The sequence below is a fragment of the Punica granatum genome, chromosome 2, assembly GCF_007655135.1.
Source record: "Punica granatum isolate Tunisia-2019 chromosome 2, ASM765513v2, whole genome shotgun sequence".
Classification (NCBI taxonomy): domain Eukaryota; kingdom Viridiplantae; phylum Streptophyta; class Magnoliopsida; order Myrtales; family Lythraceae; genus Punica; species Punica granatum.
The window spans coordinates 38,804,154-38,829,783 of record NC_045128.1 but is presented as its reverse complement, the minus strand read 5'-3'; the positions used below and the strand labels follow the sequence as shown (position 1 = coordinate 38,829,783).

The following is a 25,630-nucleotide window of genomic DNA, read 5'->3' as shown; positions in this document are numbered from 1 at the left end:
CGAACCACTTTCCATGCCCTGTAGATCTTGACAACGTGAAAAAAAAAAAAAAAATCGAAACTGCGTATCAATCAAGATCTGGTTGTTCTTCATGTTTGTATATGCAGAACAGAATATATGCGCAATCAAGTACGAAAAGAGTTCTTTCACCTTACAAAATCAATCAAACACGAACAACCAAAAGACGAAATAACACTGCATCCCTCATAAATATTTTCCCCTAGGAAAACTGGTATAGTGTACACAGAAAGCAGATTCCCACATTCTGTAGATCTTGACAATGTGAGGAAAAAAAAAAGAAAGAAGAAGAAGAATATGGAAACAGCATATTAATCAAGATCTAGGAAAACTTTACTCCTTAGTGGGCCGATCTAGCTCGATTGGATTAGTTGGGCCCAATTGTGCTTTCGGATATCGGGGTGAATCCCAATTGAGATGCTAACGGGTATAATCTAAGCCTCTAAAGCTGCTTTCAGCTAAGCTTAAGCCTCTAATAGATAGCTAAAGATCTCTACAAAATCGGTGGCCGCCCTGGAAAAATTCCTCAAAAGGATAGCCTCGCAGCTGCTGAGTCTTTACCCAGAGCTTAGACTCGTTTCCCCTCGAAAGGCATCATCACCTCAGTTCCTAAGCCAAAGAAAATCATTCAAGAACCACTTCAGCCGAGTTCTCTCGCCAACACATCCGCTTCCAAATGCCGAGAATACCCTTGGGACCTCTTTGGTGCCATTTTTTAATGTGCAACTTATGCTTCGCCACAGTATCTCAACAATGCAATCAATACTGCCGCCCATGCATGGCCTTTAACTTTGTCCGCTCTTTCCTTCTCCTCCTTGCCTCTGCTGCCGCATTCATGCTGATTAGCTTTTTATCACCAGAGGCAGTCACTGATTCTCTATGCTCCACCGACAAAGTTGTAAGACCAGCTGATGAAGGAGCCTCTACAACGTTTGTCCCATTTGCTGGATGAGGCTCCGATTCAATCTCATGCCTCACAGTTTCAGTTCCCATGAAGCTTGCCTGTTTGGGTTCAGAAGCAGCCTCTTCACACTGAAGACCCACTTGCTGGCAACCTTGATCCACAGGGGACTCAACCGGGATTTGATTTAGATCATTAAGAAGACCAAGTCTAATTGGACCTGGAGCTTCTGTTTCAGCTGAAGCAGGAAATGAAGAGTCGCAGTTCTCGGAACTTACAGCTGTTCGGGTGGAAGTAGCACCATGTTGATCATCTACAGGTTTGTCACCTCGATCAGATTTGGGGCAGTGAGAAGACTCAAAATGATGCACTTGATTAGGAAAAGGGAAGAACCACGGGCATGGAAGTATATATACAGGAGTTCTTGGTCCAGAAATATTCAATGGGCCCCGCTCATGAGGTGGATGGGGCTTGAAAGATGCTTCAGTGGTAACATTTGCTGGGATGAAGGGAAGAGTCGGCGGAACTTGATGTGCTTGGCCTGTGCTGGGAGACTGAAATATTGGAGGCCAAACAACAGGTGCTAACGGATTGTTATGCAAGAGCATCAGGAAGTTTAGAGATGAAGCAGGCATCTCTCCGCTGGCAGGCATTATCTCAGATGTGGTTCCCACCACCTCACATTTAACAGCCTTTGCCATCTGCGAAATGGGAAAGATTTTGTATCAAGGTGGAGTCTCGAAGGAAAGATCTAAGTTGGTATAATCCCATCTTAAGCAGGAGTTTCCTCCAACTCATGAACTGTCGCCTTCCCCATCTACAGAAAAGGGGAAAGCTGTCAGACAAACTCGGGGTCCTTGCAAAGTAAGATGTATTTTTCATCTCCGACAATCTTTAAAACCCATTACCTTTGCTTTTAGTTGCTTATTTCTGGTCTCGAGCATCTGCAACTCTCTCAAAGCCGCCTCCTTTCCCTTGAGCAGTCAAATCACCATTGCTAAAAATCAAATAAACTTTCTAAAAATTGAATAATGTTCAACAAGACGTCCACACAAAGATTGCAAAAAAGATCTGAACTAGGAATAACCCAAGGCTCATTGGAAGCAAGCAATGCACATGTTTTTAATTTTTTTAAATTTTTTAGGATAAATACCTTTATCAATTTTTCATTTTCTTCCGTTAGCTCAGCAGCCTTTCTGGTTAACTCCTCACACAGAGCCTGCGGAAGGAATGGAGACAGTCCTTTCAAAACTCATGGATGATAAAGAAAAATAAATTCGCAAACCCATGTTTAATATACTCATTAATTTCTTCATCTCGAAAAATTGAATATCTTGAAGAGATTCTAAGTGCCAAAAAAAATTGAATAAAAAGTTTACACAACTCTGATTTCTAAAAAGACTACATGTTTTGGTGAACTGTTCCATTACATGCAGCGGTGTATCAGTTGAAAGCTGATTCAAAGGAAGAATGCAATGTTATATAGTCACCTCTATGCAGCACAACACAGATAGCTCTGAACATATTTTACCTGTCGGCGACGAATTGTCCGCCTAGCTGACTCCCTGTTTGCCAAAACCCTACGAAGCCGTTTTGCTTCCTTTTCAGCCTGAGTAGAAATTTTTTTTCAGTTGCATATCATGGGAACAATCAATCTACAAGAAATCATTGAAGATACGACCTCAGATAAATTCTGCCTTGACCTGCCACCGCCAAGGAACACGTGACCTGTGGTGGATACGCGACTTTGATTCGAAGGTTGAGCCTGCTGCTCAGACTTTGCACGGTTACTCATTGAATTATCACGTGACTTTTCATGCTGCGGCAGAGACAAGACAGCAGAGTCCTGCCACAAAGAATAATGTTTCTAAATCCCCGCACAAAGTATTGCCACTTGATGACCGAAAAACTGAATAGGCAAATAAATTGAAAAATATAGGACGTAACTATATGGAGCAAAAAGGAACAGGGCACAAAGTATAGAGGCTAATAGTAGGTAGCATTCTGAATGAACTACTTCAACAACATATTAGAGGTTCCATGTTCTAGCACTAACAAAACCATTATCTAAATCAAGTTTAGACCGAGCCTACATGCATCTACGGAGCAATAATCAGACAAAATCGGAACGGCCGAACGAGCAACCTATTACATGCCAGATGGACAAACTGCAAAGAACTACTGAAGAGTCCATATTCTTGAACTTGACATTCCAGCTGTAGTTGGACAATGCCTCAATATCTGACCAAACTCCATATTTCAGAAACCATCTCCGCGGCAATAATCGTAATAACTTATATCATTCGATGACCTTTGATCTAAGGTCAGGCTGCGCTTGCACATACGAGAGTGACCATCTTCTCCTTAAAGACTGGAAAATGGGATTCCAATTACCGTCTCCCTGCAGCATTCCAATCATTTTTCACGCATTCTACAAGGAAAACTCATTCTCCCTTCCACAGGAAGTATACAGGTTCGATATACGATTGCCAAAACCGGTTAGACATAATAAGTCACTAACACACTAATCGAATAGCTGGAAGTGAATCGGTCACAATCACTCTCATCGGCGCAAAGAGTTGTTCACAATCATAACCAGCGGCTGCGCTGTCCAAGTTCGCCTACGAACCAAATTCATTAATTTTTTTTTTTTTAAATAAAAAAAGAGCAAAAAACTCCCACGGTGCACAATGACAGCAGACAAAGAAGGCGACAGTTCTGACCTGCGCGAGATCTGGACGCGAAAGGGACAAGTCCACCAGGTTCAACCCGGAATGACTCAACGACGACTCGGTCTTGACTCGTTTCCTCGCCCTCCCAGCCACTTTCCCGCCAGAGCTGCTCCTACTCCTGTTCCTGCTCCTGCTCCCGCTCTCGGTCCCTCCGGCGGCGAGATGGGCCAAATCCGCCAGCGCCTCAGCCGCCTCCATCTCAATCTTGACCATCCGATCAGGCGGGGCCACCGCTTTCGCCTTCGCCTTCGCCTTCGCCTCCACCTCCGCCAACTCCCCCTCCCCCTCTGTCGAGCTCGAAATCGCGCTACGACTCTCCCAATCCATAGCTAGCTAACACCTCCCCGTGACAGTGACACGATGAAGAGACGGAGAGCGACCTTCTGAAGAGGAAGCAGCACGTACACCTTCCTGGTTGGGATGATGAGGCGAGAGATGAAGAGAGAGAGAGAGAGTAGTGGTGGTAGTGACAGAGCGCCACGTGTCGAACCGACCTGGGGCGCGCCATCTCATCTGCTCTGGGTCCTCCTTTCGTATTCCCTCCCCGTTTGGTTTTGGCCAAATCTCTTCCGCCATAGTCTTGGGGGCGACACGTGGGAGGGAGCCTCAGGGGAACCGGCGAGCCGTGGGTCGCCCAACTCGCCGCCACGTGGCGCATGGTGACTGTCCCAGCGTCGGTGGTGTTGGATCTCTTCAGTCCAGTGATACGTGGAGGGGAGAGGGGAACCGGTGTGGGACTGAATTCTGATGCGGATGACTGTCAGCCGTTCGTGGTCTGCAGTCTGTCACGTACGTATGCATGGTTTTAGTTTAGTCTTTGCACTTTTTCTTATTCTTTTCTAGTGAGAAGAAGAAGAAAAGTTTATTCTTGGTAAAGTTACATGACATGATGAAAATCGAAGAAATTGAAAATCATTTAACGCCCAACTAGAAGCTAAAAGCTATCATTTAACGCCCAATGGTAGGATAATAGGTAGGATCAACGGCTGATAATGATTTCTCAAATTCTATCTTGCATTTGGTGGTGTTTGGGATAGGATCAATGGTAGGTTTTGGACATGGTAATTTCTTAAGGACCAAATCCTACTCAGGATTAGATGGGATATGAGACTTGATTAAATGGTTGTCGGGCCATTATTGCCCTTCTCTCTCCCCGTCTCCCTCTTGGAGTAGATGAAGGCGGTGGGGGGACAAATTGGGCCAATAGAGGTATGACGTCGGCCACCACCTCCCATGTGAGATCGTCCGCGACCCTTAGGCATGCCGATAAACTCGCCGGGTGGCAATGGCTGATGTCATAGGCCCACCTCCCCTCTCATATTTGTACGTTATATTTTCTTGGATTTTTAATTTTAATTTCATAAATTATTTTATGTCTTCTAGGAATTGAAAATATTAGGCCTGTTTTAGTTTCTTAATTCTATGTACAACAAAACAAAACAAAATAATTCATACAAAATTAAAGGGTGAATTCTATTTATACTACTCTTTTTTCCACAACAAAATAAAATAATTCATATAAAGTCAAATGATGAGTTCTATATATAATCATTTATACCACTTTTTTCAAAATCAAAAACTAATTTTAAAATTCTACTTTAAAACCAAACGCAACAGTATCCTAAACACGCACCGATGATTTTGTTAATCTTGCTCTTATATCTTGTCCTCTCTGGGAGAACCATCAACAGTCCAGAAATCAGATACATACTATCCATTCATATTTCTCCGGCAACAGAAACGAACCTACAATCGTGTAAGTTCTAGAAATGATACTCCAAATTTTGATATTTCCAAAGCAACTTCCTATTATTTAGAGTCCGTTAGGAGAAACTATTTTAGACAAATTGCCGAAAGACAAATTCAAAATTAGATTAGATTTCTGAAAACAATTCCAGGCGCCCTGAAATGCTGGATGTTTTACAAAATTTGGATGATCATTTCCATCCAACGATAAACTATGTACACCGCAGGTTCCGCCTATTGTTACCCCGAGTTCATATGGACAATCCTGTATGGGGAAATTACAAGACGGAGGCCCGGAAAGTGGGCGACGCGAGCCCTTGGAGTGGGCAAAAGCTGGCTGAAGGAGTGGGGGGCCGCCTTGGTGACAGATTCACAAACTCCAGCGCCTGTTGCCTCAACTCAGGTGGATAATCATTGACACAGCCGATCCTCGGGCCTGCCCCAGTCGACCACTTCCTCGAGAGCTGGTGGCCCAGCTGATAAGATCCTGTGGCCTTCTTAGAGTTTATCCTCTGTAGGATTGCATCCCTGGGCACCTCGGTCCTTGGGCTCTGGAGCCCACCCGATAGGGCCGACCATTTTCGGGAGAGCTGCGGCTCGAGTTTCTGCTGGTCTGGGATGACTGCCATTCTGTTGAAGCTGAGTCTCTTTAACAGGTCCTGCCTTGCTTTCTCATCAGTCTTCGTGGGACCGGTTCTGGGTTCAGGAGAAGGTTTCTCATCCTTCTCTTCCTTGTCCGATAGAAGTTTATTTTCAAGACGTTGAGATTTCTTAAAGGCATTGATTGCACTATCCGCTATCGATTTGGTGCCGTTGTACATGTCGGAATCTTCATTTGCCTTGAAGATCTGAGAATGAGGTGTTTAAAATTATTTTAGCGAAGGGAAAAACTTAAAGCACTCTATTTCACTGGAAGCCCGGCATACTGGCTGAAGGGTTTCAGCTATGCGTGAAGAGAACATTACCTGAACTTCGTCCAGATTAACTCCATTATCCTTCAGATAGGATATAAAGCTGTCGAGACTATCGTTTGTTGGCCGGTAGTGTCCGCTATATGCAGAGATGGACTGGAAAAAGAGAAACAATCGGGATCAGGGGATTACAAACAGAATGAAGCTCAAGATCGGCTTTTTTGTCCACCGGATGTTATTTGGAGCTTGTGAATAGTGAATACGAATCGAGGGTTATTCTGAATTGCAAAAGTGACAATATTCCTTGTAACACTCATAACAATCTACCAGATTAGCAGCTCAGTCAATCTCAATTACCGCAATTGATAAGGGCAGTAACGAGTCACTAGAGACACTACTCATAAGTAATTAAGAAGCTGGGACCCAACACAGCAAGTTCATGTGAATACATGCTCGATATGAAAGGATCGACCCAATTGATGTACCTTCAGTATGCCATGCTCTACGATTAGCCTTCCAGCTGCTAATGTTGCTCCGCCAGCGAGGAAGCTAGAATGATGAAACGCTCCCTTCTTTTTCTGCGAAGTTCCAAGCATATCGATCATCGGGAAAGGGAAGAATAATGTAGAATCACTGCTTCAAAGAACAGCTAAAATCCTACCCCTATTCTCTTACCTCACCAGCATAGAGTTTGTGAGAGGTGCTGACCACGAAAATCCATTTAGCCCCATGAGATCCTCTGTTTGTGTCAAGGAATTCTCCGGATTGTTTATGGACAATCTTCCCATCAACAAGATTGTATTCGTAATGCTCTCGTTCTTGCTGGGTTAATGAGAAAAAAGAAAACAAATGCATCAGGGATTGTTACAAGGAAATCGAATCAGAACTTTGGATAGTCGATCAGCAGAACAAGAAAATCGTACAGGTCCGAGATACTTGATACACTGTTGCCGAAGCTTTGATCTTGGGCATTCCTTGAGATCTACATCCCTGCCATCTCCTATATCCAACCTAGAGGTAGTAGAAGCGGCAATGAAATAACAGAAAATCAGTGTATGAGGTTCAAAGTTTAAACAGGGAATGCATATTTAATATAGATCCATTGGATAGAAATTCTACAGTATATCATAGTACATGGCAAGATAAATTCATACAAACACCCATAATTCGACTCGCATGGAAGCATCTGAAAACTCCGTTGCAACAAACAAAAGATTTATCGGTTCAGGAAAGTCTAGCTCACCAGAAAAAGAATGGCTGCCCGGAATCTGATTTACACCACTCCTCATAGTAGAGGTGCAAGTTATGTCCATATCGATGCCGCGGATCAATCTGAAAGCATCAAAATACGGATAGCAGAATTAAAAGTCAGGTTTGGTGATTGATTAAGCAACGAGAATTCGCAGCTGGAAGAGTGATGATTACAGCTTCAATCCAATGCTGAAAGGCCAATTTTTGTGCTTTTCCATCTTTGGACAGACCCTGACCCACCTGGCCAATACATCATCCCAAGGATAAACTCATCTTCATAACGAACCGGAGGAAAAGGACAGGATTAAGGACGAGTACCGTTAACTGATCATTGTTCACGAATTGCTAACCTTAGAAGCATTCAGGATAACACGGTGCCACCTCGAGGCCGCAGTCTCGGGTTTGTCAAAATTGAAGAAGGATACGGTGCTATGATTTAATCTAGCGTAATCAATCACCTGCCACCTGCAGGGGAGCGTCGATTCAATCCACCCAGTCCGTTCAAATCGACCCCCAAGAAAGAAAAAATGCAGACAAGATTCTGATCGCACCAAATCACTTGCAAGATAAGATATTTTCGAGAAATTTAACACACCCATCATCATTTGCATCATCAAAATCTAATCTTTTATGTAGTGAAGCCTTCGTTCTTGGTGTTTTTAATAAAATTAGAGGCAGGAAGAACAGGGAAAGGAAAAACAGAGAGGGAAATGGCAGAACAGAGCATCCATGCAAACTAACCCACCAGAGCTCTTCGGCGAGGACGGCAGAGTCAGCTAGCCTCCGCCGGGTACGGTAGCCCCTGTATACCTTCTGCACTTTCAGCGCGGCATGGGACTTCGGGAACCGGGGGCCTCCCCCGTCGGGTCCTCCGTCATTGGCCACGGGGGAGAACGGGGACTCGGCGTCCGGCAGAAGGAGGCGGAGCCCCAGAGTGGACGCTCCAGCCCCCATGCCGTCCCGAGGAGCGAAGGGGAGGTCCGAGAGGGGCTGAGCTTCGACGTCCATGGAAGACCCAGAGAGAGCGAGAGGAAGGAAGGGCGGGAGAAGAGAAAAAGGGGAAAGTAACAGCGAGGATTCTGTTAACTCGTAACTGACGCGCAGAGTGAGCTGGAGAGAACGGAGAGGGAGGGAGGGAAAGAGGAGGAGATGAAGGGGACGAAGACTGGTGTTTGGGTAGCGGGTTTGGGCTATTCGTGTCCGGCGTTTAATCTGATAGCTACCTGTCAACCGTAATTTCTGTTTTGTTCTGCGCCATTTTTATTGCGGGGATGTTGGAACCACGCGCTTCGGCTATTAATTGTGAGGGCGTACTCGCGGCCCAGCCAATGCCGCTCGGTTGTTTATACTTTTCTTAGGCCGCGTCGGCAGTCATAATTGGATGGAGTAAATTCTTAAACTAGACTTATTCCTTATCGAATCATTGTAAGGTACGAGTTAATTCATATCTCACGATATCACGGATCGTGTTTTTATACCACCGTCAAAAATCCTCCAAACCCTACTGATAATAGGCGACGAGGCAGGTGCTAATGTCGTTGAATGTCTTCTAGTGTTAGTCAAAAGCTCGTTTGTTTGACTTTTTAACTCTTGTATGTAATGTCGAGACAGAATGACTCGGACAACTGAGGATCAGTGAAGATGGACCTTCAAAACACCATCCATGGTAGATGGGACCAATTAATGATTAGGCCCCGACACTTGCCAGTTGCCACCATTAACAATGCTGAAAGCGAAGTTTCCTGACATATATAATAACAATATGCGGAGTAAATTCTTGAACTATTTTTCTCGCGAAATCATCGTCATTGGGCACGAGTCAATTCGTAGCATACTAACAGGAAAATCTTACAATGTCGTCATGGTGTTTGTGTTCCATTGTCGAAAATCCTTTTTTTTTTTTTTTTTGAATGAATCACCGCTCGAATCCTCACGTAACCAATAATAGGCGACAACTGTTAATGTCTTTGAATGTCTTCCTAATGTTAGTCAAAGCTCGTTTGTTTGACTTTGAGTCCTTAAAAGTGCTGCATGTAATGTCACGAAAAATTGACCCGGACCACGGAGGATCAATGAAGACGGACCTTCACATCATCATCCATGGCAAGATGGGACCAATGATTAGGGCCGGCCCGATACTTGCTACCTTCACCATCCGATGATGGTGCTGAAAGCGAAGTTTCTTCGGTGATACTATATATATTATCACGAGCACCAAAAAAAATTAATTAGATTAGGTTGATATCCCTCGAGTTAATAATATATAACAAGTGTCGCTAATAGTAATAACAATCCCTTTTTTTTTCTCATAATAAAAATGTGAAGTGGAAAAATTCAAGTTTTTTTTTTTCGAAGACGTATGGGAGTCGTGGAATGACGGGAACAATTGTATGGTAAAAATACATCCAACATTATAAAAATAGAGGCGGCATAAATGTAATATCCCACAATCTCTTCACTTAATTAGTCTCTTCCTTATGTTTTTATTTGAGAACACTATCAATTTGATATATGAAGTTGTTCAAAATCTCTGATATGATACATGAGGACTTTTTGCCTTCGATCTAATACATGAAGTTCTATTCCGTCTATCAAATTGACCCATCATTAGGTTGTTTAGATGGAATTGTGAATTTGGATTTATCGGCTTGAGATAACTTGATTTTCCTCTAATTAACCGAAAGACGATGTCGTTCTGAGAGGGTACAAAACGTCGTCGTTCAATTCTCACGCCACAATGGGCCAAAGACGACGCCGTTTTACACTCTCGCTCCACAATCACTCGAAGATGATGTCGTTTTTTTACATTCTCTCGTCACAAAACAAAGTTGGTCGATTGGAGGAGTGTTCATATCATCTCTTCCCCTAACCCTAAATTCTCCCTCTAATTTGGTCAATCTGGAGTGAGAGATCGGGGTTGTGCTTTGCGAAGCTATGAGATTTTGGGTTTCTGATGAGTGAAGGGCATGAAGGAAGTTCGTGCGTGAAGCATTTGGGAAGAGTTATGGACTTTTTTTTTGTCCAGATTGTGGTCCCCTTCATGCGTACAGTTGTGGTTCCCTATCTTGGATATTGTTTTTTTGCTTTCTTATTGCCATTTGGTACTTTTCTTGACTGTGGTGTTATGCCTTCGTTACATTGTGGTTGTGGTGTTGATTGGCATGGGCTTACTCTTAGGCATAAAAAGTAGTTGTTGGCCATTTTAGTTACTTATTCATTTGATTTTTTTTTTGTAATTGTTTATTGTAGGTATGGATGACTTGTGCAAGTTGATATCACACCATGGTGGTCAGTTTATGGCTATGCCCGAAATAGAATATGTTGGAGGGAAAATACATGTATGAGAGAATATTAGTATTGACAATGTTTCAGTGCCTTACGAGAATATTAGCAACGACGTTGTTTTTGGCAATTTTGGGGGTCATTAACGGAGTTAAGTCCAGCTCAGCCACCACGTGAGATTTCCGTCACGATTGGCACGCGCAAGAAGACGGCATGACTAAAACATCCGACGGAATGGTGATTGAGGGACTAAAACCGAGGCAAAAATTTTTGAGGGACCAAACCTTTAGCGCTGGTATCTTTCAAGGACCAAAACCATACCTGACTCTTTATTGTAGGTATGGATGACTTGTACAAGTTGATATCTCACCATGGTGGTCAGTTTATGGCTATGCCCGAAATAGAATATGTTGGAGGGAAAATACATGTACGAGAGAATATTAGTATTGACAATGTTTCAATGCCTTACGAGAATGTTAGCAACGACGTCGTTTTTGGCAATTTGGGGGGTCATTAACGGAGTTAGGTCCAGCTCAGCCGCCACGTGAGATTTCCGTCACGGTTGGTACGCGCAAGAAGACGGCAGGACTAAAACATCCAACGGAATGGTGATTGAGGGACTAAAACCGAGGTAAAAATTTTTGAGGGACCAAACCCTTGGCGCTGATATCTTTCAGGGACCAAAACCATACCTGACTCTTTATTGTAGGTATGGATGACTTGTACAAGTTGATATCTCACCATGGTGGTCAGTTTATGGCTATGCCCGAAATAGAATATGTTGGAGGGAAAATACATGTATGAGATAATATTAGTATTGACAATGTTTCAGTGTCTGCTATTAAGTGATTATATAAGAATCTTGATTATGCATCATACAACGAGGTGTATTGGAAGATTCATGGATTTGCCTTGGACAATGGTTTTAGAGAACTTGAAACTGATGAAGATTTGCGTAGGCTTTACGTTTGTGTGGCAAATGTTAGAGAGATTGAATTTTATTTTGTCAATGACATATAAGATGAAAGTGAAGAAAAAGTTAGAACAAGTTGAGTTTGAATAAGGTTATTGGGAATCTCCAGACATAGAGTTGCAAGAAGTTGGTGAGCAATCATATGAGAGAGATGAGGGCTACTCCAATTCAAAGGATGATGGAGACTCTGCTTCAAATGATGAGGGAGACTCTGATTCTGCCTACGGTCCAAGTGGTCATGGCAATGAGGATGATGGTAACATTGAGAAAGCTATCGTACTTCCTACTGAGGCTGGTGAGCATGTTGAGGTTGCTCAACAATTAACTGAAGTGGAATGTTGAGAGGTAATATCACGGAAAATAAAAACCAAAATGGAGGGTTTACAACCACCAATCTTCATAATGTTGAGCAAATCCAAGCAGCAAAAATGGCTAGGAAGGCAAGACAAGAAGCAAGAGTTGCTGAATTCGAATAATAAGATGGATGGCACTCTGAGGAGTTTTCAAGTCTTAAGAGAAATGATGATGTTGATGAAGATGAGAAGCCTCTTACATTCAATATGAAGAGTGAGTATGAGAATGTGCATTTAGAATTAACTATGTTGTTCCCTACTCTAAAAATATTCAAAAAAACTGTGAAAGATTATACCATTCCTTCTGGCAAGCCAATCAAAATCACTAGAAATGAGAAGGTTAGGTGCAAATACAAGTGTGAAGAGGGTTGTGATTGAGAATTATACTGCTCGTAGGTTGAACCCTTTGGCAGTTTCCCGATTAAGACTTTAATCTAAACCACATATGCAGTAGAAAAATCGAAGAACAAACAAGCCAAGACTAAATTGGTTGCAATCTAGTTCCAAGGCTAAGGAGTACCCGGCCATGACTAGTGGAGATGCACTTATATTCATGGCTAAGAATTTCAAGTGCATGCATTGAAAGTATGATTTACAGAGCTTTGAGTATTGTCAAAGGTGTTGTTAAAGGCAGTGAGACAATGCAATATGCTAAACTTAGAGAAGTAATTCTAGTTCAACGGTGCAATTAGGGGTTGAGAGACCAGACACGAGCTTGCCTTCAAGATTTGATAGAGTATATATTTGCTTCAATGCATCAAATAGTGGACTCTTGGCTGGGTGTAAACCTCTAATAGGTCTTGACGGTCTTTTTTTGAAAGGATACTATGGAGGGAAACTCTTAACAGCCGTAACTCAGGATGGTGACCAATCATTTCATGTTATTACATATGCTATTGTGGAGCATGAAATGAAAGACACTTGGAGCTGGTTTCTAAGAAAATTATTTGATGATATAGGTCATCCCGGGGCTTATGGATGGGTATTTATCTCAGACATGCAAAATGTTTGTGTTATTACTTTTAAATGAATATAATAATCAAATGACGGGACTTTATTATGTATATCTAAAAGATTGTTTTTCCTTTTCTTTGGAGTCTTCATGCTGCAATGGAGGAGATAACATCTAGAACCAAGCACGGGATTTGTGTAAAGCGCCTTGAAGCATATGCGTATAACAAGTGGAGGAATGTGGATCTTAGGAACAAGTTGTGGTATGTGCAAGATCTAATATAATGACAGAGTTTGAGAAGAACTTGGCATAGTTGAAGTTAATTAATGAAGTAGCCTGGGCCTACTTAAAAAATAGCCATATGGACATGGACAAAGGCAACATTCACCATATTCACGAAGAATCAGGCTTTGTTGAACAATATGGCGGAACGGTTCAATGTCACTATAGTCAATTATCGAGGTAAGCCAATCATTCCTATGTTGCAAGAAATAAGACAATACTTGATGAGAAAGATGAATGATAGTAGAAAGAAGATTGCAAAGTATAACGAGCTCATTACACCGGCTACTCAAAGCAAGTTGGAGGTGTCTAAGAAGGACAATAACTTCTTGATTGCGGTGTGGGCTGGAGATGCAGATGGTGCACAATTCTAAGTCATTCACATGAACGAGTCCAATGAGCAGTATGCTATTCATTTGAAGGAGTGTTGATGCTCATATAGGGAGTGAGATTTATGTGGGATCCCATGTCAACATCCAGTTGCTTGTATGCGCTACATCAAAAAAGACCCTGAGAAGTTTGTCCATCGTTATTACTCTAAGCAAACTTGACAGGAGGTATATCAACCATTTATAGGACTAGTAAGAGGTGAAAAACAATGGGAGAAAACTGGTCAGGAATCTATCTTGCCTCTAGCTTTTTGTAGGGATGGTGGTAGACCAAAGAAGAAAAGAAACAAGAAAAATGATACGTTAGAAAACCCCTTTAAAGCAAAGAGAAAGGTGAAGGATCTAACTTGTTCCTAGTGTGGTGGTGAGAAGCATAATGAAAGGACTTGTAAAGGCATAACAACTGAGTCAAAAAATTATGTTATTGCAAGCTCAAGGAAGCAAAAGGTACAAGTATTGGATCTGTAAGTTGTATGGGTCTTTTATTTGTAATATAAAGCTTGCCTTATGGATATTGTAGTGATTTATTGTAGGGAAATAAGGCAAAGACAAGTGGACCCAGCTCTAATGCTGTAAGTATTGCAGCAACTTCATGTTCACGCCTAAACCTAGTTCCAGACACAATGGATGGATCTGGCCCAATGTCTTCTGCATGTGAAGCCCCACATAATCAGGCCCATATAAAGGTAATTTTGCATTTTGGTGTATTTGAGTTTACATCTTATAGCTGTTTGGGCTTGTAATGTAATGTGGTTATGCTTGTAACATGTGTGCAAAGAAACAGAAAGCGTGGATCTGCTCGTGCAACCTCTCAAAGAATAAAAATTAAGTTAGCAACCCAAGTTGAACATGATAAGGCATGTACATTATCTTCTATCATATGGAGTTTAATAAAAGATATACCTATAAACATTTTACTTATTTTTGTGCAAGGAAATGAGCAAATGTCATATCCTCTAGGTTTTCATACTTCCCTAGCGGAGGCACATATTTAAATCCCTCCATTACTTATTCCGGTACCTCCTGGTCAACTTAGAGGAAAACCATGTATCACTACTGATGTATTGGTTGCAACAAATCTAAACGCTAGCAGGATGGTCAAGCAGCAATAGAACACTCAGATTGGGACAGGGACAAGCAACCAAGTTTTTATATTTCAACAATCCTCCAATGTCCCAACTACGAAACCCAGGCAGTAAAATGTTAACTTAGGAAGATTTGGTAAACTTTATAACTTGTTTTTTGAGAGAATGACTGATAGAATATGGTTGGTGCAGGTTAGTAGAATGTCTACTTATGAACATTCTTTGGATGGTTGGTGTAGGGTAGTAGAATGTCTATTTATGAACACTTCCAAAATAGTTGGTATACAAATGTAGAATGTCTACTCATGAACATACTCAGTGTTTTGTGACTTGCTTTTGGTGGCATTTTGTCTACCGGTTTCTGTCTAGATGGCTGGGGCAACAATCTCTATATGTTTTACTATGATTATTTCAGTTCATTCCTCTTTCAGGATTTTTTGTGACATTTTTCTATCTTTTGGTTTTGGGTTATAGTAAATAGTGACAAAGTCAATTTCAAGTGCAACGAAGATGTAATTTTTCCGTTCTTATTTGCTTGATTACAATCACCTTCATAGAAGTCTTTAACATTATGAGCAGGTGCATCAAATTCTCACTACGATAAAACAAAAACCAAGTATTAACCTCTCATATAATGCTACATAACAAACACATTGTCACAATGTATCAAATTAACCAAACTTACACCCTTTCTTTTTCCACAACAAAACCAACACGACAACCATTTTGCTCGAAATCCGACACACATGCCTCAGTTTATTTTGCATTCTTCCTCTTCAATTACCATTTAATTCTTTGTTCCAATGATTGATTAATGCTCTTGCACTCTGAGTTGAAGTCGAGGGAATTTGGTCAATCCAACCCCAGTGATTCCACCAATTAGACTACCCTTGAGTCTGCCAACACACAAGCTATTCTCCTGCAATGAACATTGGCTATACTGCAATCAAATAGGGCAGAAAAGTCTTCTACAATCTATACAAAATAAGGCCACATATTCTTCTGCAATGACCTCACAATGCAATTGCGACAATGAAATTGCAAAGACGAGGTAAGGATTGATATTATTGACCTTGCAATCACAAAATCGAAGCCCCAAATCGTTGATGCAATTGGCTTCAATTTCGGATTTAGGATTCTACTCTCACTTTTTTGGGAATTTTGGGGATATAGAGAAACAAACATCGTTATCTCAGCTTTTTAAAATTTTAGGCCCCGTTTGGATTGAGAGTTAACTGATTTTAACTTTAACTTTAACTTTAACTCAACACACTACACAACAAAAATACATATTTCCCAATTCAAAAATTTTAACTTTAACTTTAACTCAACACACTACACAACAGAAACATACGTTTCCCAAGTCAAATTTATAATCACATCTTATTTGTCCTTTTCCACAATCAAAATCAAAATCAAAATCAAAGTAACTTTAACTCTGAATCCAAACGGCCCCTTATTGTTTACCTCGTGCCGTTAAAGCCGCATGGGATTTCATGTCACAATTCCGTCTAAGCAACTTAACGATGAGTAAATTTGATAGACGGAATAGAACTTGATATATTCGATAGAAGGCAAAAAATTCTCATGTATCATATCAGAGGTTTTTGACAACCTCATGATCAATTTGATAGTTTTCTCTTTTTTATTTAGTAGTGAAAATGATGCATAATTTTACAGGTAAAGAAATTAAATGAAAAATTAAAGTTCATTACAAATTGTATTGCCTGATAACTCTTAAAAATGACGATTGATGTTACAAATGAACGGCGAACTTTGTATTTCTATAATTTCCTTTCATTTCCTTGGTTTTTTGCCCCCCTTATGTAGCGGCCTCGTTCTCCATGGAAAAATAAAATTATTCCCAGACATGCTTCTCGTGGCAAATAAATAGGGAAGATTTAGTTTACATGTCACGGCCGTATGGGGCATGTGGACAAAATTGCGTGAGCCATATTAATCACCAAAATAATAGAAAAATGAAAAATAGAAAAAGACATAAATAAAAGCATCAATCACTACTATTCTCTATTTTGGATTTGTCCTGTCTGTACGCCGAAAATATAAAAAATCTTCTTGACGTATAAGTTATTGAATTGATTATTAATTTAAAAACTGTCCGAATCTTTTATAAATTTGTGATTTTTTCTTTTATTTTTTTCTATAGGATATAACTCTCTAGATTTGCCTTGAAGTGATATCGTGCGACTTGACATTTCACCTTCACATACTTCCTAGATTTAGATACCCGCCCTCGAAAACTAGCCACAAACTCGACATTTTCTTTCGTACTCGCATGAGAAAGAGAAACCAACTATGAATACCGCCTTCAGATTTTTTTAAACTAGATGAACTAGCAACGAGTCCATAGGGCCTTCAACTAAGACGAGCCGTACTTTGGTTGCCTTGGTATTAGGTATGATGTGATCCCGCATGAGAGTATAAAAGTATAGCTCGCTTAGATATTATATAAATTTTTTACTGGACTTATAAATTATTGAATCGATTTTCAATGCAAAAAGTCAAATTAATAGATTGTGATACCCACTCTCATAAATTTATGATTTTATTTTTCCACACGACATTTAAATATCAACAGAAAACAAAAACAAAATTGGATCAAACTTCAGGTCGCCACGGCCAACCAAATACGATAATGGATCAAGCAGGTGATTAATATCAATTTCCTTTTTAGGAAAAAAAAAAGAAGAAGGAAAAAGGTCAAAGTGTGTATATTTCATATGCATGCAATCCAACGAGGATACGGACAAAAAAACACATACATACACCGGGAAATCCATGCATGGGATGAGAAGACAAAACAAAGACTTAACAGGCGCAAAAAAAAAATTCCATGAGAAGAGGGCGTATATATTATTACTGTTACTATGAAAAAGTGGAGAATAACTCAATAAAGGTGTTGTTATATATCTTCTCAATAATTAATTTAAAATTTCACTGACGATATTTAGTAGAACTACCCTTACTCTTTTATTAGTCATTTAAGATTTATTTTTTATTATACTAGGTATCGGGCCTTTTTTGTAACAAAAAAAAAATTTGATTCACGATGGTATGTGCTATAGTTTGCATAATATCAATAACTATTCAATAGATGAAAGTGTGATTTTGAATTTGGGGGTTTTTAGGCAGACCAGTTAGGAGAATTTAGTATTTTTGAGTTGATAAATATGTCATTGGATAAAGGATTAATCTACTATCATATATGCATGATACACTGCTGCTGAGGTTCGGATTTTATTTGTTAGTCCGCGATTAACTTTTTCATCCATATACCTACCGAAAAATCTTTTCATCGATATAGATCGACTTATATATAGTAACTTCACGACTATTTAGATAATCTTTCTGATTTTAGAATCAAATAATTCATTTAATTGTTATCATGAGTATTAATTCGTTTAGTTGCCAAAATTTGTCTTGCTGCTTGCGGTGAAAACCTCGAGTTTCTTTTTTCTCTTTCTACAGTCATTCGAAGGCAAACACTCTAAAGGCAATTTGCAACTAATATAGCGCTGATGTCCCTTGTGCAAATAAATATAGCAAACTCGAAAATGAGTATTGAATTAAGGATCTCATTCTTTTGAGGTTAAAAAAAAAAAAAAAAAGGAAGAAACATTTGGTCGAGGAGGGGAATGAAACGTAGTTAGGCCCAAAACCACGAGGCCCACCATGAAGCCCAATCCATGCAGAGGCCAGAGTTCGTCCACAGAGCTTTCGGAGTCCGAAAATGGAGATCTGATCTGGACTGAAACCCTAGAGAGCTGAGGTATATATGCGGCATAAACCCTAAGTAGTCTTGTTTCTCCGGATCTTCACTTAGTCGGCGATTTCTTCCCGGCAGTCAGTCAGCTCAGATCTGCAGTGCTTGTTCATTGTCGAGCTCGTGGTTATAGGTATCAAATGCTACGACTTTCATCACAATAAACGCAAATATCGTGTACTCGGAAGACATTGCATTTCTGATTCTTGGGCTTTTGTGTTCTCAGACAGAGATGAAGGTGGTAGCTGCTTATCTGTTGGCCGTTTTGGGAGGGAACACCACTCCTTCGGCTGATGATCTGAAGGGCATCCTCGGCTCTGGTAATTCTTCTCCTCCGTTTGTTCCTGCATTGTACAATTACCTTTCCTTTGTGTTTGACTTTTGTGGTTAGCTTCCGAAGTTACCGGTAGCCTTGTCCGTGAACATGATGCAGTTCATTGTTAGTGATCCCGAAACCGATAACTAAAACTTGTCCTGAGGAATTGCTCTATTGGGAATGCTGTACTCGGGACAGCCTGGTTGTTTCTGCTCCGCTTGATAAACAGTAATTGAGATTTTCTACTGCTGTTTTGTATCGACTAGGCATTGCTTGGTTTGTTTTCGCATTAGTGTAATTGCAGCCTGAAGCTATTAAGTAAGGCTGGGAATTGGCGTTTTTTGCCCGTTTAATATTGGATGATTGTTCGTCCAGGAAAATGTGTTGTGTCTTCCACTGACTCTGCTCATGTTTGCAGTTGGGGCTGAGGCTGATGATGACAGGATCGAACTACTTCTATCTGAAGTGAAGGGTAAAGATATCACGGAACTCATTGCTGCTGGGAGGGAGAAACTCGCCTCAGTGCCTTGTGGTGGCGGTGGTGGTGCAGTTGCTGTTGCAGCAGCTGCAGGTGGGTCCCCAGCTGCTGCATCTGGTGCAGCTGAACCGAAGAAGGAAGAGAAAGTTGAGGAGAAAGAAGAATCAGACGATGTGAGTTTACATTGTTCTTCGATTTATTTTGGCCTCTTATTATTTATTATCTGGCTAGTAATGCCTCTTTCTTGTCGAGCTAGAAAGCATTTTCTTTTCTTCCGTAGGGTTCTCCTTGGCATATATAGTACCTTACATGGCCTCATAGATGTTAACTTGGATTTTTCTTTTGTCAAATGCAGGATATGGGTTTCAGCTTGTTCGATTAAGCGGGCGGTCTGCTTCATGTCATGTTTGAATCAATGGGTTGCTTAACATATTTTTGTTCCCTAGAAGTATGCAGATTTTGGCAATTTGGTGAGAACTTCCTTTGAGTAGCAATGGAAATGACTCTGATTGAAAATGCTCCCACATAGAATGTTCTATTTGGAATACAAAGCTTCCTTTCTATCCGGAGCGTCATTGATTTGATTTGGGTTGGAAGTTTGTTAGTTACACTGCACATTCATTGATTTAATTTGGCTTGGAAATTACACTGCATGATGCATGTCATATGATTCCCGCACTTTCTGCAGTAAGCAACGGCTGAGTAGCTACGGGAATAACTCTGATTTGAAAAATGTTAACAACCCATTTGGTTTTGCAATCAAAATTTGAACTCTAATTTTAATTCTATTCACCACTCAATAAAAATCAATAATACAATTATTATTTTTTTCTTTTTCTTTAATTTTTTAATCATTTAATTCAATTTTTAATACTAAATTCTCTCAACTATCTATTATTTTTTTTACAATTCAACAATACAATCATTATTTTTTCTTAATTATTTATTTCTTTTTCATATTTTTTTCTCATAATTCAACAATACAATCATTACAACTCAATTAAAATAATTTAACTTAACTTCAAAATCACACACTAAGCTTCCCTTTTTATGAAGTGCGTCATTGAGTTGATATGACTTGAGTTGGAAGTTTGCTAGTTACACTCCACGGCTGGTTTGATTTAGCTTGGAGATTACACTGCCCGATGCGGTGTCATACAATTCCAGCATCATGCAATGGCGTTCTCATGTCATCCCCTGACAGCTCCAGATACGGAAATGTCAAGTTCACATCATTCTGGTGCGCGATGCAGTTGCAGTTATTTCCCTTTTGGAAATCAACTTGGCCCTATTTGAGTGGTGTCATCTGGGAATACTAGACCAAAAGCTTATGATTGCATCTCGTGGATTAGCAATTAACAATAAATAGTTATCGGCAGAGCAACTTACAAAACCGAGTGCCAGAATTTACTTGAAAGAAGTGACAATCTAAACAAGCGAACAGCCAATGCAAAGCTAGAATCACTCTTCTTATTACTTAGTATTGAGCTTGTATGGACACAAACGGTGATTCCATGCAACTCCCCGAGGTTCAGATCTTGCTGGCAAAGGCGAGGCCTTCAGCTTTCAACTGTTCCAGGCTCTCAACAGGAGGCTGGACCCTTGCAACTTTGGCAATCGCCTTGTTCTCTTCTGGAGTCCCACTCTCAAGGAAAACTCCCACGACCTTACCGTCCTTGATCCAGTAGGATCCGAACTTAGCCTTGGGTAGAGTTGGATTGTTGTCCCCGAAAAGGATAGTGTCTCCAACATTGTCACCATAGAACTGCCATGAGAGGTCAAACGAGCGGGAGTAGAAGTAGGGAAGGTAATCATACTCCTCAGTAGATTTCCCTTCCTCACTCGCCTTGATGGCCTGCACAGGCATCACATAATCAAAACCTAGGTGAATCAAGCATAATATATCTACAAAGTTGAAGGTAGGAACGGTCGAACATTTATACTAAAAAGAGAATAAAAAGGAGAATGTTATTGTACCTTTACAGCCTGCTCGGCTGATTTACGAGCATGGTCCACATGTTCAACTCTCCTGATTTCATTGTACAACTTCAATGGGAAAGTAGCAACATCGCCCACCGCATATACATTAGGAACACTAGTTCTAAAGAACCCATCAGTCTGCAATCAATTTGAGTTGTGTCACAGGCAATGTCGATATCTTCGATAAGGACATAGACTATGGAGAGAAAACAGTTCAGTCTTTACTTTTTTTGGTTATCTAAGGATATAGATTAGTCATTTCTCAGCAGGGTAGCCTATATTATAATCTCTTAGGCACAATTCTTTCTGTTTTGTAAGAAATAGGATCATACCTTCTAGAGCAAGATCACAACCAGTTGACATTACGAATTCAATTAAACACTGACCTTGATTCCACCTTTCTCCTCTTCAACCTGTCCCTTGAATAGTGTGGTAAGCGGTCTACCACCAACTCCAACAACAACGATGTTAGCCTCCAATACCCTACCATCCTTCAGTTTGACCTCCTTGACCTGAATTACCAACATACACCCAGTTACAATCTCCTTGCTTCACGGAAAGGCACACACAATGAGATTTTGTTTTCTGTGGACTTACCTCTCCACTGGCATCAGCAGTGAATCCGACAGCAACTGTCCCCTTAATTATCTTAATTCCTTTATTGGCATAGTAACCCTCATAGAAGGCAGCTATATCAGCAGTGAAAAGCCGAGGCACTGCAAAAAATACCTTAAATTAATGCAAAACACCGAGCAAATTATAGCTCAAGCCAAGGTATACAACAGATAAGCTTTTGTTTGGGTTTCACTTACTGCACCAAGGTTCAGGATACACCATGGTAACATCATAGTTGTTGATCCTCATGGCTGCAGCAAGCTCCAGACCAATGTAGCCTCCCCCAACAATCACACATTTTCCGTTCTTCTTGGCTTTAATAGCTTCATTCAGCCTGTCAGCATCGTCAATCTCTCTCAAGTAGAAGATGTTTTTGGCATCAGCTCCTTGTACACCGAAATCTGTCAACCTGATAACCTGCATGAAAGAATGTTGGTTTCTCGTCCACTTAAGAAATACTACTACATTCTCAAAACTGTTCTGTATACTTACAGTTGAACCAGTTGCGATGATCAAAATTTGATACTTGAAAGATTCTCCAGCTGCACTTATGAGGGTCTTGGCTGCAAGATCTGCTTTAACTATTTCAGTGCTCAGAATCAACTCGATGCCTGAAACCATAAATTGGGATATATGAGGCTATCATATCATAAGTCCAATAAGACAAATGCATTTGTGCATGACCAGAGTTGCATAGTAGATAGATTATGATGACAGAGAGCAGTTTCATTTGATGAGCAATGACACTTATTCTTGGCACGACTATGTGATTACCATTCTCTTTGTACCACTCTGGGAGCAGTCTCTCTCCTCCACTTCCAACACACACATGGAATCCTGGAAGTCTTGCAAACCCTACAGAAGAAGATACAAATGCACATTATCATATATTGAAGATGCAACATTCTCACTGATACTGAAATGGCAACCATCAGGTCAACCTTCAATAAGAAATCAATTACAATCACCATATCGTTTTGATATCTTGCAGATTGAGAGCAATGCATTATTTTTCTCATTGATACTATATAAGATCCACAGATGAATCCATTACTCACCCTCAGGAAATAGGTACGCCTTGCTGAGTGCAGGGCGTTCATAAGGAGCTACCTGAAGTGAAACAACAGACACACATTAGGTGGCAAAGGAATTGGAATAAACAAAACAATAAAAGGCAGGCGCATTCTTGCTACTACAAAATGGCATGGAAACTGGATAGAAGCTAGTAGTCTTGGATCCAAGATTGTTATTTCCGCTATTCCAATATCCTACTATGCCATATTAAAGTTCATCGGCTTATACTTGGGAAAAAAGGCCTGCCAGATAGGGCACTCATAACTGTGAAGAGAGCAAATCCATATCCTGACGATTAAAATTCTACAATTAGGGGTAAGGTTCAATCGACTCCATCCGTGCCACACCATCAGTATCAGTAAGTAAGAAACGAACTTACCGCTTCCTTGGAAATGATCGCAAGCTCTCCAGGCTTGACACCTTGCTTCGAAAACTCCCTAGCGGCATAACCCTGCACATACATGATGAAGATCACTTAGTTGCAGAAACAAGCAAATGGACTCAATTTTCAATTTCAAGGATGAAAATCATCTATCTGATAAGGCTGACGATGGACTTGAAAGTATCCAAGTATTGGTAATAATAAAAATCAAGGGCAAATGAGCATAAAGTTTTGCTATTGAAAATAATTCCAAGGGCCCCCGGAACCACAAAAAGCAGATTATAATAGAGGAATCAGCACATAAGTTCGGATTTCATGAGTTCCACCTCATTTGGCACAACTCGTGACAAAGACTTTTTATCCCCTTCTCCTCCTGATTCCCTAACATTCCACAATTTCAAAAAACATGCTACCATGTGGAAAGAGAATAGCAGAAAACTACGTCAATTGTAGTGAAGAGATTCTCTCAATTCCCCCCCCCCCTCTTTTTTTTTTTTTCCAAATATACGACCTTTCGACTAAATTGATCAAAAGCTGCTCCAGGAAAACACTGTATATGAATCCAAAAACAGGTAGACAATATCTAATGTCAAGCCCGATGATCTTCTCAAGAAGAAAAGGCTGGAATCACAAATTTCAGATCTGACAGCACGGAGTGCTAAAAGGATAACCGCATTCTCGCAGAACTCATCCGAACACACTAAAGAGCGCACTCTAAATTTCATCGTCACCACAATATCAGAGTCTAAAGCATACAACAGCCAAGGACAAGAGAAACAGCATCAAGGAGCTAAAACTAATCGCAGCCGAGAAGGCATGGGATGATCAGTGAAACTCACCGCAGCGACTCCACCACCGACGATCACGTACTTGAAGCTCTTCTCCGCCATTGTTTCACTGCCTCTAGCTCGATCGATCCAGAAACTTCCTGCTTTTCGGCCTTTTGCTCCCCGAGACCGCTTGACGAAATGGAGAATGCGATAACGGCGATTTGTTTTTAGCTACAGGAAGATCGCCCTGTCAGATATTTATAGGGCCACTGAGGTTGCTCTTCATTGGCTGACCATATGGTAAACAGTGTGAAAGGAATATGCCACGTGTCTGATTCAGAGCCGTTCATCTTGCTGACTGGGTACCTTTCCGACGTCGTAGAGATCAACATCGACTGAAGTGTTCGCGATGCAGGTGAGCCTACGTGGTCCATCATGCAGCATAGCATCTCCCTCCCATTGCCGTTTTCCGACCGTAGAGTAGACCGTGATAATATGTTATAAATAAAGAAAAGGAAAAATGAAAAAGAAAAGTCTAATTTTGGTAATATTTTTATTTTAATGGATTTCATTATAGTAATTCCGACTGAATTATAGAATTTTACTAATATGACTCCGTCGTGACACGGATCTCCCACCGTCGGATGTGCGTAAATCTTGCGGCCCGCTAAGTATATTCATTCCTTAGTTTTATGAACAAGCTCTTAATTTTACCTGCAAAAAGTACATACTACCGCATTCCGTAGCTAATGAATATTTGCTTGTGCTACACGGAATGAAGTTTTTGGAATGGCCTCGACACCAGTTGAATATTCAAGCTTTATTCACATAAATTATATGGTAGGTTTCCGCACATGTATTGCAGTATTAAGGTGGATATAGATATGCATGAATTGAAAAACATACCCAATACGGGAAATTAAATTTAGAATCTGTCTTTGTATTCGGGCAAGATTCAAACAGCATTCGTGCACAATTAAAACACAGCTTCCCACATCCTATTTGGTGACGTCATTGTTGATGAAATGGCCCGTTATTATCAGATTTATTATCCAACTGTTCAGACAAACGGGTCACCGTGGGGGGGACGGGAATATTTTCGTGTTCACACTCTCCGACCCGAGATCCGTTTCATATGATAAATAAATAATTGCACGTCAGCCAGCTGCTAGACGTGTCCGGGTTTGTAGGCCCATCAGTTTCAATTGGGCTATAATTTTTTGGTATATTTCGTTACGTGACGTGAAAAAATATATTCACATATTAATTAAAAAATTCACATTTTAATTCACAAATTATACGATATTCACAAATTTTTGATAAGCATATGATTTTTCGAACCGTAGATCTATATGT

General features: G+C 40.6%; 4 protein-coding genes across 7 annotated transcripts; 1 reads left to right on the top strand and 3 right to left on the bottom strand.

Moving 5' to 3' along the window:
* Nucleotides 1-132: 132 nt before the first annotated feature.
* Nucleotides 133-4,436, bottom strand: LOC116197558. 4 transcript variants are annotated; one of them, XM_031527730.1, is made up of 7 exons: nucleotides 3,643-4,436; nucleotides 3,231-3,320; nucleotides 2,601-2,765; nucleotides 2,451-2,528; nucleotides 2,073-2,138; nucleotides 1,828-1,893; nucleotides 133-1,620 (listed from the first exon to the last, which is right to left on the bottom strand). In XM_031527730.1, the coding sequence occupies exons 1-7, from the start codon at nucleotides 3,976-3,978 to the stop codon at nucleotides 778-780; spliced, it is 1,644 nt and encodes a 547-aa protein (XP_031383590.1). In that variant the 5' UTR covers nucleotides 3,979-4,436; the 3' UTR covers nucleotides 133-777. The 4 variants fall into 4 exon arrangements, with proteins under 4 accessions (XP_031383590.1, XP_031383593.1, XP_031383591.1 ...); XM_031527733.1 differs by having other exon boundaries at nucleotides 3,231-3,540; nucleotides 3,643-3,766; XM_031527731.1 differs by lacking the exon at nucleotides 2,073-2,138.
* A 1,051-nt stretch (nucleotides 4,437-5,487) lies between these two features.
* Nucleotides 5,488-8,748, bottom strand: LOC116194091 (IQ domain-containing protein IQM3-like). The gene is made up of 9 exons (XM_031522806.1): nucleotides 8,305-8,748; nucleotides 7,910-8,024; nucleotides 7,734-7,799; nucleotides 7,552-7,640; nucleotides 7,232-7,319; nucleotides 6,984-7,130; nucleotides 6,794-6,886; nucleotides 6,363-6,464; nucleotides 5,488-6,245 (listed from the first exon to the last, which is right to left on the bottom strand). The coding sequence occupies exons 1-9, from the start codon at nucleotides 8,565-8,567 to the stop codon at nucleotides 5,676-5,678; spliced, it is 1,533 nt and encodes a 510-aa protein (XP_031378666.1). The 5' UTR covers nucleotides 8,568-8,748; the 3' UTR covers nucleotides 5,488-5,675.
* Nucleotides 8,749-18,632: 9,884 nt separating this feature from the next.
* LOC116194442 (60S acidic ribosomal protein P2A-like) lies at nucleotides 18,633-20,083 on the top strand. The gene is made up of 4 exons (XM_031523251.1): nucleotides 18,633-18,792; nucleotides 18,886-18,979; nucleotides 19,394-19,626; nucleotides 19,809-20,083. The coding sequence occupies exons 2-4, from the start codon at nucleotides 18,892-18,894 to the stop codon at nucleotides 19,833-19,835; spliced, it is 348 nt and encodes a 115-aa protein (XP_031379111.1). The 5' UTR covers nucleotides 18,633-18,792; nucleotides 18,886-18,891; the 3' UTR covers nucleotides 19,836-20,083.
* Nucleotides 20,084-20,766: 683 nt separating this feature from the next.
* LOC116197070 (monodehydroascorbate reductase) lies at nucleotides 20,767-24,512 on the bottom strand. The gene is made up of 10 exons (XM_031527085.1): nucleotides 24,344-24,512; nucleotides 23,502-23,573; nucleotides 23,107-23,158; nucleotides 22,823-22,903; nucleotides 22,541-22,659; nucleotides 22,246-22,465; nucleotides 22,031-22,149; nucleotides 21,820-21,945; nucleotides 21,431-21,571; nucleotides 20,767-21,308 (listed from the first exon to the last, which is right to left on the bottom strand). The coding sequence occupies exons 1-10, from the start codon at nucleotides 24,392-24,394 to the stop codon at nucleotides 20,985-20,987; spliced, it is 1,305 nt and encodes a 434-aa protein (XP_031382945.1). The 5' UTR covers nucleotides 24,395-24,512; the 3' UTR covers nucleotides 20,767-20,984.
* Between the last annotated feature and the right edge of the window lie 1,118 nt (nucleotides 24,513-25,630).

What these genes read in the sequence shown, in the direction of transcription:
- LOC116194091 (XM_031522806.1), bottom strand. Translation starts at nt 8,567, where the DNA reads ATGGACGTCGAAGCTCAGCCCCTCTCGGACCTCCCCTTCGCTCCTCGG. An exon ending in TTCAGCATTGGATTGAAGCT is followed by an intron (nt 7,641 to 7,733) that starts GTAATCATCACT and finishes TGATGCTTTCAG; the next exon opens with ATTGATCCGCGGCATCGATA. An exon ending in TAGAGCATGGCATACTGAAG is followed by an intron (nt 6,465 to 6,793) that starts GTACATCAATTG and finishes CTCTTTTTCCAG; the next exon opens with TCCATCTCTGCATATAGCGG.
- LOC116194442 (XM_031523251.1), top strand. Translation starts at nt 18,892, where the DNA reads ATGAAGGTGGTAGCTGCTTATCTGTTGGCCGTTTTGGGAGGGAACACC. An exon ending in GAAGGGCATCCTCGGCTCTG is followed by an intron (nt 18,980 to 19,393) that starts GTAATTCTTCTC and finishes TCATGTTTGCAG; the next exon opens with TTGGGGCTGAGGCTGATGAT. An exon ending in AGAAAGAAGAATCAGACGAT is followed by an intron (nt 19,627 to 19,808) that starts GTGAGTTTACAT and finishes TGTCAAATGCAG; the next exon opens with GATATGGGTTTCAGCTTGTT.
- LOC116197558 (XM_031527730.1), bottom strand. Translation starts at nt 3,978, where the DNA reads ATGGATTGGGAGAGTCGTAGCGCGATTTCGAGCTCGACAGAGGGGGAG. An exon ending in AGCCTGACCTTAGATCAAAG is followed by an intron (nt 2,766 to 3,230) that starts GTCATCGAATGA and finishes TCTTTGTGGCAG; the next exon opens with GACTCTGCTGTCTTGTCTCT. An exon ending in GGACAATTCGTCGCCGACAG is followed by an intron (nt 2,139 to 2,450) that starts GTAAAATATGTT and finishes TTCCTTCCGCAG; the next exon opens with GCTCTGTGTGAGGAGTTAAC.
- LOC116197070 (XM_031527085.1), bottom strand. Translation starts at nt 24,394, where the DNA reads ATGGCGGAGAAGAGCTTCAAGTACGTGATCGTCGGTGGTGGAGTCGCT. An exon ending in CGATCATTTCCAAGGAAGCG is followed by an intron (nt 23,159 to 23,501) that starts GTAAGTTCGTTT and finishes GTTTCACTTCAG; the next exon opens with GTAGCTCCTTATGAACGCCC. An exon ending in CTGCTGATGCCAGTGGAGAG is followed by an intron (nt 21,946 to 22,030) that starts GTAAGTCCACAG and finishes TTGGTAATTCAG; the next exon opens with GTCAAGGAGGTCAAACTGAA.